Source organism: Molothrus ater, chromosome 6 (genome assembly GCF_012460135.2).
Source record: "Molothrus ater isolate BHLD 08-10-18 breed brown headed cowbird chromosome 6, BPBGC_Mater_1.1, whole genome shotgun sequence".
NCBI lineage: Eukaryota > Metazoa > Chordata > Aves > Passeriformes > Icteridae > Molothrus > Molothrus ater.
The window spans coordinates 39,080,196-39,097,706 of NC_050483.2; the positions used below are offsets into that span (position 1 = coordinate 39,080,196).

Sequence of the window (17,511 nt, forward strand, 5' to 3'; positions counted from 1 at the left end):
TTCTTCTGAAGGTCGGTCGTCTGCACCTCGATCCCAAATCCATTCAGGAAAAAAGGCACCCCGACCACCGGGGGCAGTTTCGCCGTCTCTCCCCGCCGGCAGCGCTCGGCTCCCCGGTGCTGCGCCTGTGCCCGCGGTACCGGGGCTGCCTGCGGCCCCGCCGGTGGCTGCGCTGCTCTGGCCGCTGCTGCTCTGTCCGGCACGGAATTCCTCGGGATCGAAAGAGCCGGGCTTCCGGCAGTCCTTGAGCTCACCCTGCCTGTTCCCATCTTCCACCATGTGTACTTATGGCAACTTTTTAATCTGGAATATTGTTTACATGTTTCTTCTGAGTGCCTGGGGAAAAAAAATACATTGAAATTATATTCCTGAGGGTTTTAGCCAGAAACAATCCTTTATCTTGTTAGTGTGGTCAATTTTTTATCCCCAAATTCAAGTTATAGGGACTCGTCAGTTTCAGGAGTTGTTTTTAACAAGCTTGTCATGAAAGGCCAGAACAGTAACCTCCGTCTTTCCTGAGATGTCTTAGTGCAATTAATCCAGACATGGGGAAGGACTGCTGACTGACTATCATATCCTCCCTCCCTCATTGCAATTCGGAAAACATTCTGTGACCTCCAAGCAAATACAAATTACTAAAACAACCTTATCCTCTTTTCTTCTACATCAAATGTGATTATGATAGAATTTCTTTGCCATTACCATCTCCAGTCTGGTTTACCAGTCCTCTTCAGATTAAAAACATGAACAGTTAAGCAACAGCAGAATTTACCGGAGGGATTTTAAATTTTCTCATCCACAAATCTCACTGCCATTTGTGGGAGAATTAAGCAAGAGCTTGCCAATGACATGTACCATCCTCACTCTGAACTCAAAAGAAAAGAAGAAAAAAATAGACCAACCCCCAAACACCACAACACTTCAAACTTCAAACAGATGCACAGAAAGTGGTTCAGTGTTGTAATTTCAAAAGCATTCAAGTACCTTGTGAAACATTTTCAGAAAATTACCTACAAAATAGGCAAGACATGAAGTCTAAACTGCAGGATGAACTCTATAAATAAGGGAAAAAGAGGCAGCTGACATTTAAAGACACTCAAAGGGCAAGAAGGGAAAACAGCAAAGTATACTACTCTGAAAGTTTACTACAAATAAAATATATTCATTATTTTTAATTAATCATCAGCACAAATTTCATTACATAATAATTCAATGCTCTAAACTTGAAGAAAAGTCATGCAGCTGTTATGATAGTGTGAATGACAGAGAAAATCAAGGAGAAAGAAAAGAAGTAGAAAATAGATGTAAACTCATTTACTCATTATAAGAAAACATTTTGGTAGCTCCCCATATTCATATCTAGAATGTAGACTTGAAAGCATTTTAATTTTTCATAATGCAGAATTTATATGTTACTTTGTTTTGTTTTGGTTTTTTAGCCAATGGGGCATATCCATTGATGCAGGTCACTCTTTTTTTGGAAAAGTACTCTTCCTTTATGCCTAAGCAGTTGAGGAAAAATATATGGATTTCCAGTTTCACTTTCCTCTTTCTCCACTGAGTCATATTTGCTAGCCATTGCATCAGCATTGTTGGTAAGACGTGTTAGGAACAATTTTATTACCTGTGGAAGACTATCTGCAATAATTAAAAATATGTTGCTTTGCTTAACAAGTATCAATTGGAAGTTCCAGAAAAAGTAATCTAAAGATAGAAAGTATATTTAAAGTGGATTTATATCTGTGGATTCTCTTTTAGTTCATAGTTCTGGACTTTACAACACATAGGAAAAATAAGTTCTGAATATTACTAAAGTATTAGAAAAGAACTTTATATAGCTGGACTCACCAAAGTTTTTGTCTTGATCATCAGCCTTCCCAGAGTTAGCACTGTGGGCTTAAGTAGGAAGTTTTATTTTAGTGGTGACTGCAATTGCTGCATACTCAACTAGGATGTTAGATCCGGGTTTGAGAAAAAAAACTCCCTGGTACACGTAGGTGCTTTTGGAAACACCTTAAAACAAACAAAAGCCATTGGAGAGGAGGAGTTAAGGTAGATGTTTATTTAGAACTACTGAAATACAGACTTGCAGGGGATTTTAAAAAAAATTTGATTTTTTTTTAAACTTATGTCAGAAGTATCTAAAACTACTCTGAAATATTAGATCTAAATAGACTTTGCATGCAGAACTAATTGGAGAGGTAATATACTGATGGACATTTTGTGTAACAGGAATTTCATAATACACAATGTAAACAATTACAGCATCATCCTTCTGCTTTTTATTTTACCCGGGAAACAATGCCCCTTTCTGCAAATGCTACCTTGCTTTCTGACATGAGGATGCTCCCGCATTATAATCTTCAGAAAAACTCACACAGCAGCAACTCAGGCATTGACCCTTCCAGAAAGGGAACTCTGTGTAAATTTATAATCGTTAACTTCTATGTAACTGACTTTAACCACAGATCTCAAAGCATTTCAAGGAAGGGACAATTATGAATACTGGATGTTCACAGGTAAAATAAGAGCGTACTAATGGGTGAGCTTTAAAGAACCTTTGGCAAAAACTACAGTGTATTAGAATAATGGCACAGAGCCTAATGAAGGACGTTATTAAAGGTTTACACCTATTCACCACAAAAATAGGCCTAGTTTGGTGGGCAGTGAATTGGCAAACCCCTTTCTCCCACTGCTCTTTGGCTGTATTTCCTTTATTCCCCTCCGGTGGTTTCCAGGGCGCCCAAGACGCCCGGAGCAGACCGTGACCCATCAGCGCGCACGGCCGAGGCTCCCGAGCGGGGCCGTCCCGCCCCGAAGGCCCCGCGGCAGCACCGCCGCCCCGGCCGGGCCCGCCCCGCCGCTCTCGCGAGAGCAGCGGCACCGGGCGGGCTCTGCCGCCGGGGCGGCGCGGCCATGGAGCCGGGCATGGAGGAGCTGATGCCGCGGCTGCTGCCCGTGGGCGACTGTGACCTGGCCGAGGACTTCGACCCCACCGTGCCTCCCAGGACGCCCCAGGAGTATCTGAAGCGTGTCCAGTGAGTGGTGGCGCGGACGGGCCGGGGTCGGGGCCGGGCCCGTCACCTCTCCGCAGGAGCGGCGCGGCAGCCGGTGCTGCCCGGGCCGGGCTCCGTGTCCGGGCGCGCCAGGGCGGCCGTGGGGAGCTGCCCTTCGCCGGCATAATCGGTGTTTTACACACCTGCAGGAGGGGCGGGTACCGATCTCTTCCCTCTCATGACCGGCGACACGAATCGAGGAAACGACATGGAGCCGTGTCAGGGGAGGTTTGGGCTGCATATGAGGAAAAGGTTCTTCACCCAGAGGTGGTTGAGCATTGGAACAGGCTCCCCAGCGCAGTAATCACAGAACCAGGCGTGACAGAGTTCGAGAAACATTTGGACAGCGCCCTGGAGCACAGGCTGTGATTTCTGGGCTGTCCTGGAGTTCGACTCAATGATCTTGATTGGTCCTTCCATGCTTTTATGAGTATTTCAAAGACATCCGGTATGTATAAACCTGTTACAGGAAAGAAAAAATGCAGCCTACTGTTTTGTAGGATTGAAGCAGCTCGATGTCCTGACGTGGTCGTGGCGCAAATAGATCCCAGAAAATTGAAAAAGAAGCCGACCGTGAACATTTCAGTAAGCTTGAGAGCTTTTACGTGTTTTGAGAGGAAAAAAAAAGGGGGAAGATGCTACTATAATGATGTTGTATTAATTTGGGGGGGGGGAGGGGGTCATTGGCATAACTAAATAGCACTGCTAGATTCTAAAAGCATCTTCAGAATTAAATGTCTGTGTTTGAAGAAACCCCTGCTCAACTGCTGGGTAACAGCAGTCTTACTAACGGATTAAATTGATAATCCCCATACTAGTCAATATGCAACAGACTATTTTACTGTCTGAGGAAGTCAAATGTTGCATTAAATTTTACAATTATTTAATCATAAAACCTGCATACATTTTAGAAGAAAAATATATCCATACCTGTCTTTGGGTTTAAGTCTATATCTAGCATAACCGTAGTAAGTACAGCTAAGCTTTACTAAGTTAGATGAAATTCTAGCACCACTTCTTTCCTTTTGGGAAGAATATTTTATTGGAACTTCTCCTTACTTTTCCAACAAATCTGTTGAAGCAGATTTTTCCGTTGTTGCATTGCCTGCCAGCTTGGGTTTTAATCTATTTTCAAATAGTTTGCCTTTCTCCAATGACAATGATGTAATCTGAAATTTCACTATTAGATTTCTCAGAGAAAGTTTCTAATACTGATCTGACCTTGTAACTTTTGTAGCCATTCTCTTCATCTGTCTCATCTGTGTGTAGTGACATTCTTAAACACTTGTAGAAAGATTTTGTTTAATAACCCTTTCATGATAATCTTTAAAGAGGTTATATCTACCTAACTATCAAACAATTTTCTAGATGGTTTTATGATCTTCTGTCTTCCTCAACTTACTATCTTGACAGGCAGAATGCCTAAGATTGATACTATCTGTCGCAGATAAGGAAACAGTGTCATGTTTTTTATGAGCAGGGAGATTAAAGCAGAACAATTGCTGAAAGGAAGACATTAAGTAATTCTTTGACAATGTATTTTGAACACTTAGTTTTCCTCATGTACATACAAGAAGAGTCAAACAAAAAAAATTTCTCTGAACCAAAATCTTAACTCGGCCTTGGATATGGTTATGAAATTACCTTTCTTAGATGAAGATTTCAAGGATATTATTTACCTGACAGTAAACATTTACTGATTCTCTTGTTCTTAAGGATTCTTCTTATAAAGCTCTCTTTACATTATAATTATTGCCAGTGTTTTCTCAGATTTCTGGATGTCAGCCTGCTCCTGAAGGATACTCTCCAACGCTCAAGTGGCAGCAGCAGCAAGTGGCCAATTTCTCAGCTGTTCGTCAGGTACAAGATAGTCTGTGAGGAGTCTTGCACTGTCTGGATAGAACATTTCTGTGCTTTACAGGGGATAACTTTATATCTAGTATAGAAGTGTTGTGATTTTGTAGCAGGATAGATGTTTATAGGCAAGAGTTTTAAGTTCTTGAAAGCTAATTGAGCATATACTGTGTGGCTTTTAAACCTCTGATAAAACTCTTGAGAGTCACATTTAAGAAATCCTCCTTCAACAAAAATATGTCTGTATTTAGGTTAAATGCTATGGTGTAGTTGAGGAAGGACAAAAACCCCTATAATGTTATGCAGTTATATTAAAACACAGTACTAGCAGGAAATGTTCTGCAGAACTCAACATGAACTAAGAACCAAGTGGATTCTAACCCATCAGGAGATTCATAAAGTCCCTTCATACAGTCAATTTAGGGACCTGTTGACGGACGTGGCAACCCATTATGAGGAGACATACTGATTTGGTAAAACGTATTTGTAAGGTTGTAGAGTTAGCACAGACTTTAATCTTTCCTGATACATTTGCACCCTGCTCGAAGTAACAGAAGAAGAATAGAAAATTAAGCAGTCTCAAAGGGTAAAGGTTCTAAGTTCAGCTAAGCTTTACTAAAGTTTTAAACTGAAGGAGGGTTGATTTGGATTAGATATAAGGAAGAATTTTTTTACAATGAGGGTGGTGAAACACTGGCACAGGTTTCATCCATCCCACAGATAGGGATGGATGCCCCATCTCTCAAAACACTAAAGGTCAGATTGGATGGGGTTCTGAGCCTGATCTAGTTAAGATGTCCCTGCCAATGGAAGAGGGGTTGGACTAGATGGCCTGTGAAGGTCCCTTCCAACCCAAATCTATGATTCTTCTATTCTCTATGCACAGTTCAAACAGAGTGAAATGGAAAATATAATAAAATGTAGGTAGAGGTCATTTGTGACTCCAGTGCTGCAGACAGCATGTTTACAGTGCATTGATGCTGCATTGTAGGAGTACCTCAGGTACTGAGGTGTGACCAGCCATGAGCTCATCACTAGCACTGAACTCTGCAGGAGCTCATGTACCATGTCTTTTGCAGGAAGGAAAATTTAGTGAAGGAGGAGATCTGTACTACTGCATCTACATTGTAAACAGTAACTGAGCTACCCCTCTTTCTGTAAGGGATCACACTGCATTCTGTATATTAGGCTTAGTCTAAGGTTTTAACAGAACTAAGGAGACTGACATCTAAAGGCTTATTCACTGAATAGGTATTTCTTTTATGCTCAAATCAATTGTCTTATCTGTGCCAGAATTAACACTGTAAAATATGAGACTACCCTAAAAAGTATTTTAAAAAGAGCATCAGAATTCACTTGTTCAACCACTGCATCAGCTGCTGTTACTTTGAGCATTTTTAGTGGTCTTTTGTACAGCTACAGGAACAACCAGAGTGGGAGACAAATTCCTTCTGCTACAGAACATTTACAGCTCTCTACAAGTAACTGTTAAGCAGGCCAGTTTGTCTAGCCAGGTAGAAGAAATGTGCTAAGAAAGCACACTTGCCTTCTTTCATACAATTCTGTAGACCTCTGATACAGATACAGACCACTGTTAGGAAACAGGATATTGGCTTTATGTGTGCTTTTGGATTAAATCAAAGTGGGTTTTTTCTTAAGATTGTTCTAACAAGAAAAGTCTACAAGACTGTTTAAGCTTACTATGTCAGCTTAACCTTCTGTAATAGACTTCAAAATGCCTTCAGCTTTAACGTTACTTCCAAAATCCCAGCATGAGATTCTTAATTACATTTCTGCTAAGAGGCGTGGGAATTATTTAGCCAGTTGTGCTGGCTACATATACATATTCTACTGATTTATAGAAAGTCATAAAATATACTTTTCATACATTTGTGGCTAGGATAAAATATCTGCAGAGTTAAACTGGGATTTGACTTTGTTTTAATTACTCAGAGCCTGAACAAGCACAGGAATCACTGGCGGTCACAACATTTGGACAGCAATGTTACTATGGTGAGTAGAATTCATAACACTGCTCTGTGGTTTGTTTTCCCGGTTATTGAATCCACAATTAATCTTGCTTTATAGTTGCATGCAACAATTTAAGTATTTTCTCCAGTGTCTTCAAGACACAGTATTACAAAGTTTTCATTTATTTTTATTTACTTCAGCCAAAATCAGAGGATGAGGAAGGCTGGAAGAAGTTCTGCCTCGGGGAAAGAGTATACTCAGAAATAGATGCACTATCTGATAATGAAAATTTAGGAATTGATTACTTGAAGGTAAGTATAGGACTTCTAGTTAGTTTTCAGCAGCTATTTTCTAGACTAACTGCCAGAAACAATCCTACTGTTTATTACCACTTTGTGCCAAGTAGAAAGTAAGCTCTGGTGAGCCCATAAAGTGCCAGTGTACATTCTTCTTATGCAGAAACCAAGTGAAGCAGGAATTGAGTCGATGTTTTCAGTCAAAATTTGAAACTTCCTTCATCTCTTATCAGCTAAAGTCATTACTTTGTTCTCACTGAACAGAATGGAAGCTTTCTTCATAGTCTGCTTTAGTGTTTTGTTGCATAGTGATATGCAGTTACCCTCCTCATATGTGATATCCTACAAATATGTTCTTTACTATGTCATTTTGTCAAACCAAAACTTTAACAAGTAACAGTAGACGCAAGGTGCTCTGATACTTCACTGGACCTTCAACTTTCTTGAAGATACTTTTTTAATAAATTTCAAAGCTCAGAACAGACTTTCAAATCACTACCATTGTCTGAACATCAAATTAAAATCTTAGTATGTTCTAAATTAGAACAAAGATGTTTGTGATAATGTTTGCATTTTCCAACTTGCTTTTTTTTCAGGTGGGCTTTCCCCCTTTGCTAAGTATTGTAAGCAGGATGAATCAGGTAAGCCTACCTCTTAGAATCATATAGTGACATTGCCTAAATCATTATGTCTCATGTTCTGTAGCAGAAGGCTTACCTATTTTTCTTTGCCTAAAGTAGGCATTTGTTTGTTACAAATTCTATTAACTGTACACTCAGAAGGAATGTATTTGTTATCTCACAATCAGTTACAAATAACTTTACAAGCAAAGATTTTTCATGACTAGTTCTGAAAGTATTTTGTTGTGTAGTTTCTCTATAGCACATTTAATGTTTGAATTTTTGCTGAATACCCCAATAGTTGCTTTACAATGTTTTTAAATTTCTCAGTGTTTTAAGTGCAGTTCTTCCATTTGATTGTGAACTTTTATGTACATTGCAAGGCTAGAAGAATCACACTTATCTTTCCTTTACTACATTTCCCACTTGCCACCATTATACGCAACCAACCAACTGGTCAGTGTGATGCTTCTTTCCTAATCTGTAGCTACTTACCCATAACTTTTCATTAACACAATTAATTCATTTCATACAAAGTTCTTTCCAAATGTGGTACTTTAACACTTACTTTACCCTTACACATAACTTCAAACTGGAATAAATACTGTGGAGTAGAAATACTTTTTATATAATAAATCCTTCAGGTAGAAGAGCAGCAAAACAAAACATTGCAGATACTATATTGTCTCTTTCTGTTCCTCTTTTGAAGGCAACAGTAACCAGTGTCTTAGAATACCTGATAAGCTGGTTTGGAGAGAAAAAATTTACTCCAGAACTGGTAATTTTTAATTTATTCTAACTACTTGCACATGAATGCATTAAACAAAGAATAAATTGTTTGCAGTTTTCTATTAAATTATTTTAATTTTCTAAAGAGTTCTCTAGATGGTTGTATCATATTGTTACTTTCAAAACTTTCTTGATTAGATACTAAAATGAGTATTCACATTTGTTCTAGGAAGGCTAAAATTACAAAACTTAACAGATACAGACATAAAAAGTACTACCCAAGCTCCCTCTGTATCCCTCCCTTTGTATCACTCACCCCGTAACTTCAGCCACGAGGCTCAGTGAACATCAAGCTTTAGGAGAGGAGAGAGATCCCAGCTGCTTTGGTTCTGTCAGGGTGCTGCACATTATTTACCAATACCTCCAGTTTAGTTTGGAGGCACATTACAGTGTGCTGACAAAGACACATTTAATTTTTCCACATTAAGCACAGACCAGAAGGCTGAGCTGCATTCATGTGGTGACAAATCAAACCTAAGAACTCCTGATTGACAGGCTACATTTGGCCACAACTAGATTGACCAGCAGTGTAAGGGCACCATATCTACAGAAGACCTTGGTGGATGCTTCTCATTCCTTCAGTACCACAAAGAGTAATGAAAAATTACATGATGCTTAGCGTAATTTCACTGGTTTTTTTCAGTCAACTAAAGACCTTTCATGTTCTGTTCTTTCCTGTAGAAGACTGTTTTCTTTTTAACCAGTATGTACGTGGCAGAGAATGTGCACAATGACTTTTAGGTTAGGTCCCAGAATGAAGGCCACTAAACACTGTGATTAAATTATGAAGTTAGACTGGTACCAGAAATTAGGTTTGTAAGAATGCAGTAGAATTCAGAGATGTAAAACTCAAAGGACATCTTTTCACAGTGGTGCAAATCTTAAAGCAGATCTAACCACTAATTCCATAAAGATCTGAGTTCATGCATTCTGTCTTCAGGAATGTTTTTTTCACAGATTGTGAAGTTAAACATTAATAGCCAAGTAATAGTTAAGATATTATTAAAATAATCCTTCTTTCAGACTATAATAGCATCAGCTGTAATAATTTATATCTTAGCCAGCATTAGAAAAAATGCTAGGAAACCCAGGAGTAGGGCTCACAAGAATCTTATCTAGAGACGGAACTCTCTACCATGTAGTGTCTAATGTGGTTTTGAAAATTTAATTATTGCATATAGCACTTCAATGCAGTTTTGAGACATACACTTCAGTCCTGCTCTATATAACATGAATTGCTTGAATCTTCAAGGAAACGCTTAGAATTCAAACTCTGTTATTTGAATCCTCACAGGGTAGATGGCTTTATGCACTGTTGGCATGCCTTGAAAAACCTTTGCTACCTGAAGCTCACTCCCTTATTCGACAGCTGGCGAGACGATGTTCAGAAGTCAGGGCACTGGAGGTAAGATTTAATATAACTGCACAGAGGACTTGGTGAATTTAGCAGGTAAGGAGGATCACTTTTCAGAAGTCTTAATAATTAATTTTTCATGTCTAAAGTTTGCTTGAGAATGTAGGGAAGACTACAAATACACATAGCATGGCTTGTAACAGCTTCTCTATTTGACACAGCTAACAAAAGAATTGCTGTAATATTTCTCTTTTCCAGGAAAGCAAGAATGAAGAACAAATATCAGCTCTGAACTTGATAATCTGCTTAGTTAGTAGGTAATGCAACTTATACACCTCAACCAGTAATCTATGTCCAGCATAAATGCATGATTATTTGTACTAACCTAAACCCATTTAAAAGTGAAAGTAAATAAAAGTACCCTGGGCCAAAGCAGCAAATATACTTAGCTGAAAGGATTTAAGATACACCTAAGAACAAAGTAAGCTTATTCCTGTCTTCAGATGAGCCCCCTGAACCATGAAGTCATAATTATGATAGAAACACTAAAAGAAGAGCTAGAAAGCAATGGGTCGGACAACTTGAAGTAAGGTCTGTGTTGCATTGGAGGTTTCTTACCATATTCCACTTCATTCCTAGGTACTTTGATCAACGTGACCTGGCTGACGAGCCTTCCTAGGCTGTTTTGAGAACATCCAGTATTTTGCATTGCCACAGTACAGAGAGCATTATCAGAGTTAACAGCAAGACACTGCACTGTTCAGACCTCGAGTATTACACAATCCCTTCAGGACACCCTCACACTAATGCATTTGGGACAGCTGTGAATAACTTCAGCTGAGTTTTAGCTGAGATTGTCAGTGTCTCCAATACCATCATCACCATCATTGTAAAGTGGTAACTGAAGTGTCCAGCATCATCTCTCAAGCTCCTGTTTTTGTAAACTACATTCTTGGTTAGAAATTTCTACAATCTGAGTAATCTATGGACACTGCTATTAGGTGAAGTCTGAGGTTACATTACAAATTATTATTCTTTTTCTAACAGACTTATTGAGGACTTTTTTAATAAAACGAAAGGATTTTAAAGACTGTTCTTAAACATTGTGGGTTTTCTTACTCCATATTATTTAACAGCAGCCTTACTGTAGAAATCTAGAGTTAGGGCTGAATGTGTTTTTTCAAGTTTTGGTGCCTGAGCTCTAGCACTGTGTAGCAGTTGAACAATAGCCAGCATGTTACTGAAACAATTGTTTCAGTAAAACATAAACATTACTATTTTTTGAGTAGTACATTACAGAAGTAAACCGTAGCTAGCAATTAAAAACAATTACATTAATATTGAATTTATACACAAGAAGACAGAATACATTTCCTTCTTTAGCCAGTATAGACAACCTTAGGTATAAAACATTCTGACACAAGGAACAGTTGCTAATTTAAGGGACAGGAGAAACTCCTGAACTATGCAAAAACAAGTTTTCTTCTACTGCCCCAAACTACAACCCTACAAAGGTCTCCACCTAGTATCTTTAATGATGTGTGAGCTGTTGGCTCACATGTTAGCAGGCTCCATCAAAGAAATACAAAAGCTGTCTTAAAAACAAAGCAGGGATGCCCATGTCTCGTGACTAGCCAAGTTTTTGAGCCACAGTGGCACAAGTCCAAACCCCACAGTGAGAGGTTTGTGTCACCCATTTTACAGCCCTCCTTCCAGGGCTGCCTCCCAGAGTGAATGGGGAAAGGTAGCACTTGGGCATTCAAGTCAGGCAACACCACACACATTCATTTCTTACTCAAATTTAGTCTTGGTCAGGATTTTTCTCTATTCTCAAACTCTGTCTCTGGTCTTCCAGGCTCTTTTGGTAATTGAAAGGTTTCGCTGAATATGTAGAGTACATGGTTTTTACCATGTATAAATTATTACTTTAGTATAGAATAAATTTCATACCAAGACACAAGCATAGTGTTATTTCTATGAGCATTTATTATATATTTTGGAATTGTGCTGCACACTGCTATAATTTACATGTTATATACAAGACTAAGCCAAGATATTGAATCCACATACAAAGGCTTTTTAAAGTAGATACCCAGATTTGAATGTGCTCTACATCTTCTGTATCATCACCTGAAATTTACCTGCAGGAAAAGCAGAGTCAGATCATGTGATTACCATTAGAATTATTTCTCCAAGTAATTATTTTCTTGTAAATTTTTTTCAAAGAAATAGGAACATTTCAGTCTTAAATTACAGTTTAATTGTAAGCAGTTGAGCCATTATTTAAATTTAGCATTAACTAATTGAGCCATTATTTAAATTTAGCATTTAAATTTTAATTCCATGCTGAACAGCTTCTCTCTTTTCTTTTTGTTTGTAAGTTGACCATGTCCCACACCAAAGAAGTTTTGTCAGCTAAACCTAAAATATGTGCTAAATCTGTGGAAACTTTTAATTGAGCAGCTTATATAGTTACAATGGTCTTTACTTATTAACATCCTAACATCCTTAATGAGTCCTACAGAGAAAGAGCTTGTGCAAATAACCCTCTGGACACACATCCTTAGACATTTGATGCTTCTAAATGTAAATACAACTTTTTAGTTTTACTTTTCACTCAACATCATGGAGGCTTATCCTCTACCAGTATTTTCTAAATACTAAGGGATATAGTAGCAAGCCATATCCTGAAGTTCACATGGACTCCTATGGCCCAGCAGCTTCAAACAAATCCCACCTTGAAAAATGCTTATAACAGCAACACAGAATCAGGAAAGTTACCAAGTGAGCTAATAATTGAATACTCCAAGTACTACTTACATGCAGGCATTGATGAAACTTCAGCTGTTACAATACTCTTTATTCCCAGATTTGATAGGCCTCCTCTGATTAGTCCACAGGTGAATGCTAAATACTGAATAAAAAGTTGCACTTCAAGTGAGTGTCAACAGTGAAGCTTGTTGATAAAGATTGAAAACAAGTACTCAAGAACACAATACTTGGACAACAGAAAACCATGGAGGTTTTGAGAGACTGTCAGGTCTCTAATAGATGAAAGCTCCAATATTTGGCAGAGTGGAGCTCACTACGCAGATTGTTCTCATTATTTTTTATTTTGAGTCACCTTCTCTTTCCATTCAACCTATAGGAACTTAATATCCTTAAAACAATTATTCCCAAGACTTGGCTGAAATTAGCAACTGGTATTGAAGTCAACAAAGGAGAAACAGTCCAAGACAGCATTCTTGTGCAGGCCATACCTTAGAATACAAACACCTGCAGATATTTAAAATATGTGTTGCAAAATAAAAGAAACATTTCACCAAACACAAAAAAAAAATCCCAAGGACACAGCCAGCTGGGAGGACTAAGATCAAGAATTAAGAAACCATAAAACAGATCTGAATGCCCCATTTTTTAATCCAACTGAGCCAAAGTGCTCTATGATAGGTTTTGCAGAGGGACTGACTTTACCTGAACTATTACCATAACTCAGCATCTGCATTCTAAACTATTTTTAATTGGTAGAAGATCTTTCTGAACATTCACATCATCTCAGAACCTTGTTTTATGTAACAAATAGCATCTTCCAAGTGTGTTTTGGGAATTTTAAAGAAAGTTTCTGAAAACACATACTTCCTGAAGAGAAAGAATCTGTGTGACAGTGGCAGGTAGTGGCAGACAAGCACTTGCACCATGAAGTAACTCAAATGTAACAGCAGCAAGTTTCACAATAACCGAGACCATTTTCTGAACCATAAATCAAATCCACTGTTCTAAAACAGGATGCCTTTCTAAGAAGCACACAGGTTCTGAACGCATATCTTTAGGTGCCCTTCAGAAGAGTTTGTATCTATTTAATTACAAAATGTAAAGTTATTAACAGATGAAGGTAATTAAAATGAAATTGGTAGACCCTCCCCCACATAGAATCAAAGGGTACCTTTGGTGCATGTTCTAAATACTGCTTTCCTGCAGACATTTGTGTCAAGAGACGGAATTTATTGTCTTGAAGGACGTAAATACCCTGTTTAAAAAGAAAAAATTGAGGGGTTTAGTTAAATGCGCAGTAATATAAAACCCATATTTTCTGTGAATGGATTTGATTTGTAGATAAAATATATATGATCTCAGGCTGAAAAATAAAATTGTAGATTAAGACATATGTGATTTAAGTTTAGATTGTATTATTTACTTACTTACTTTACTTAAGGAATATCAAAAGAAAATTTTCTTAATTGTGAGTATACCAAAAAAAACCTCTAGATAATAATATGATCAGTTACCCCTAAAAAATGTTTATGTACACTTCTTCTAGAAAGTCTTTGGTAACATATCAAATGCATATTAATTTTTACATTCAAATATCCATCTTCACTGGGTTTTGCACATCGCTATTCTTAAATTCAGTGGGAATTATTTTCTTAATAGCAGTACAGGCAACTACACCCAGCAGACAGTCAAAGTAAAAGTCTGGTGTTTTCTACAATACAATTTAGTGCAACAATATGCATCCTAATAAATTAAGTATAAACACAGTATGGCTTTAGCTACACCTGCCATGTTAATTTCCTTGCTACTGACTGTGCTACTTCAGAATTTCATAAGACTTGAACTTAAATTAAGGCTGCATATACAATTAAGACCCTTAAGCTCAATACTGCCGCTTTTTTGAATTTAAACCCCAGATTTCTAAAGTAATTATTATCTCTTATTACTTGATGAGTCACTGAAAAATATTTTACTTGGCACAATCCTAGTACAAATTCTCTTCTTCCTAATTTGACACAACAGGGAAATGGCCATAAGGAAACCAAGTGATTCAATTAGGAAAAAGATTTTTTACTCTAGTAAAATGGCTCCTTAAGTTATTTTGATCTGGCTTTAAGAACTGTGGCTGTTGATACAGGAAAGCACATGGATACAGCACAATGTCACCACCATGCAAATCTGAGAAGTTTCTCCACTGTTTCTTATACAAGTATTTTCAAAAGATTACAACTGTCTCAACTGCTGAAAACTCTTAACATTCTTCAAACTAAAAAAAATCACTTCACTGCAGCTATTTTATTTAAATAGATGTTTAGAGAATAACATCACTTTTTCACTATTTTTACTAACATTTATTAAGAGACAGATTAAAAAGTTCTTGTTTAAATGTTAATCAACTGTAATCATTACTGTCCTTTCTGTCACACTGCAACAGTGCTCATGAAATTCAAACCATTTAGTCTTTTCAAAGAGGGTGGCAATAAAAACATCATAGGCAATTATTAAATTGTACTCTAAAGCTACATGATAATATAAATTTTGAAAAACAAGCTTTTTAAACAAAAGAAATATGGAACATTTTGGGTTTCTTATCTGGTGATTAATTTTAGACCAAGAAAAACAAAAAATGCACTAGCAACTCAAAACTCTCACCACCTTTCTAAGTTAAATCTTAATCTACAGCATTAGTACCTGGTGATTAGTCCTTAGGTTATCTATTTGTTTTTTGAATACTGTTGTCCAAAAGTCTTTGCAAATGAACTTCATAATATCTAATTCATCCTTGAATCTGGCAGTGTCTTTTGTAAACCTAAGAGAAAAGTGAGAAATATATCAATAATGATGGTACACATAACCTGACCAATTAAACATAGAAATATTTTTAATGGTACTATACAACATCATTTTTGAGGTTATTATAGAAATTAGTTTTCCAACCATTGCACAGTATCATTGTAGCCTCACTGTCCATTCATCAAGTATTTTAAGAGCAACACAGTGTTATCTTAGTATCTGCAATATGCTAGCACAATAAATTGTTTTAATTCCATGATTATCAAACATAGTTGACATACAGAAAGGTGGAAAGTGCTCCATTAGTTTTATCTTCAAAAAAGTATCTAAATAGAAGACAAATAAAATGCTCACACCTATACTACTTCTTGAAAGGTGTCCTTCAATTAGGCAAAAGAGCTCTAACATAGGACCAAGTATATAAAACTTGTTCCCGTTTCTCAGAAGGGACTTCTTTCTCTTGCTTATTTCGGATCCTCACTGAGGGTCTTTATCTGACACCAAAGGACCACTTTATTCAACAAAAGCATGATTCAGAAACCCAGGAGTCTGCACAAGACCTCGGAACGAGGGCGCTGGAGTTGCACCGGCCGGTCCCCAAAGGGCCCGAGCTGCTCAGTCGTGGAGTCACAAGGGCTGAGGGCACTTTACAAAAATGAAATAGACTCAGGACCAATCATAAAATTATGCTCAAGAAGTAAATCAGAAAAAGAATGAAGTCACAAAACATACCAGAAGCAGGAAACATGCAAAAGTCTACACAAAGTAGAATTAAAGATAATTGCAAGTATTAAAAGTAACCATGTACCCTGACTCGGTTTTCATGACGGGAAGCACTAGGAAAACAACACACTTCAAAACTGTCCCGCGATACACAAACACAGGTCCTCACAAGAATGAGATACGAAAAGAGGAGATGCCAGAACGACTGCTGGTAAGAGGAACGCACTCTCCGTCCAGCCAAACCACCGCACCTTGCCCGGGCAGGTGTGCTTTACCGGCGAGGTGAAAGCCCCGAGAACGAGCAGCGGCTGCCAGGGCCCGGCGGGGACTCACCTCTCTATGAGCCCCTGCCCGACGCGGAAGCCCATGCTCTCCAGCTTGGTGGTGCAGCGCCCGTTCTCCTGCAAGACACAAGGGCCCGGCCACAGCGTCAGCCCCGGCCGCTGACGGCCGGCCCCGGGGCGGTCCCGGCCCCACTCACCCCTTCGCCCTGCTCGGCGGCGCGGTACAGCCCCGCCACCATCTCGCTGTGCAGCAGCAGGAACAGTGCCTCGTCCGCCATCGCCGGGGCCGCCGCCCCTTCCGGGCGGGCCCGGACACCCGCGGGAGATCCCGGCCGAAGCCCAGCAGTACCGGCCGGGCCGGGGAAGCTCTGGGAAAGGGGCTGTCAGGTTAAGGCTATGTAGAGTGCGCAGACTCGGGCGCCGCCGGCAGCGCAGGGTCCTGAGCGAGGGCCGGAGCCGGGGATCAAACGCGCCCCTCCGGCGGAGCTGCCCCGCCCACCAAACTGCTGGAGCCAGGCGGAGCGCGCGTGTGTCACTGCCTCCGAGAGAGCGCCCGTGCCATCCCCTGCCCGCCGCGGGGAGCCGCAGAGCGACGTCGGCTGCAGCCGGGGAAGAGCGTGGTTTAACGCCTCGCCGCCGCCCCCGGCGCCACGCCTGACGCGCAGCGCAGAGCTGCCCTGCCACGCCGCTCCGGGCGGGATGTGAGGGCAGCAGCGGCCCCGTCAGGCCGCCACCGCAGCCAGCGCCAAGTAACGGCCCCGTCTATTGGCTCGCCGGGCACAAGCGCCTCTGGTAGCTCAGCGCTGATTGGCTCTCGCCCGAGTCCCAAGCCTGCCGGCTCCTCGGCCCCATTGAGGAAAGCAGGATGTGTCCTGGGCGGGTGGGAACAAGCGGCCTCGAAGTGGTTTTCTGATTGGGCTACAAAGAAATGACGCTTGAGTTCTTATTAGCTCTGTGTCGTGTCACTCCGGCGGCCCCCTTCATTGATTCGTCGAGCTA

The 17,511-nt window shown here is 39.7% G+C and overlaps 2 protein-coding genes across 3 annotated transcripts; one reads left to right on the forward strand and one right to left on the reverse strand.

Moving 5' to 3' along the window:
• Positions 1-2,882: 2,882 nt before the first annotated feature.
• Positions 2,883-11,041, forward strand: GEMIN2 (gem nuclear organelle associated protein 2). Of its 2 annotated transcripts, none has more exons than XM_036384073.2 (10): positions 2,883-3,038; positions 3,557-3,641; positions 4,827-4,916; positions 6,864-6,923; positions 7,082-7,192; positions 7,774-7,818; positions 8,507-8,575; positions 9,881-9,991; positions 10,199-10,257; positions 10,580-11,041. In XM_036384073.2, the coding sequence occupies exons 1-10, from the start codon at positions 2,917-2,919 to the stop codon at positions 10,617-10,619; spliced, it is 792 nt and encodes a 263-aa protein (XP_036239966.1). In that variant the 5' UTR covers positions 2,883-2,916; the 3' UTR covers positions 10,620-11,041. The 2 variants fall into 2 exon arrangements, with proteins under 2 accessions (XP_036239966.1, XP_036239967.1); XM_036384074.2 differs by having other exon boundaries at positions 3,005-3,038; positions 3,206-3,641.
• An 862-nt stretch (positions 11,042-11,903) lies between these two features.
• Positions 11,904-17,201, reverse strand: TRAPPC6B (trafficking protein particle complex subunit 6B). Its single transcript, XM_036384075.2, has 6 exons — positions 16,710-17,201; positions 16,562-16,629; positions 15,404-15,521; positions 13,884-13,967; positions 12,761-12,854; positions 11,904-12,081 (listed from the first exon to the last, which is right to left on the reverse strand). The coding sequence occupies exons 1-6, from the start codon at positions 16,788-16,790 to the stop codon at positions 12,050-12,052; spliced, it is 477 nt and encodes a 158-aa protein (XP_036239968.1). The 5' UTR covers positions 16,791-17,201; the 3' UTR covers positions 11,904-12,049.
• Positions 17,202-17,511: the final 310 nt, after the last annotated feature.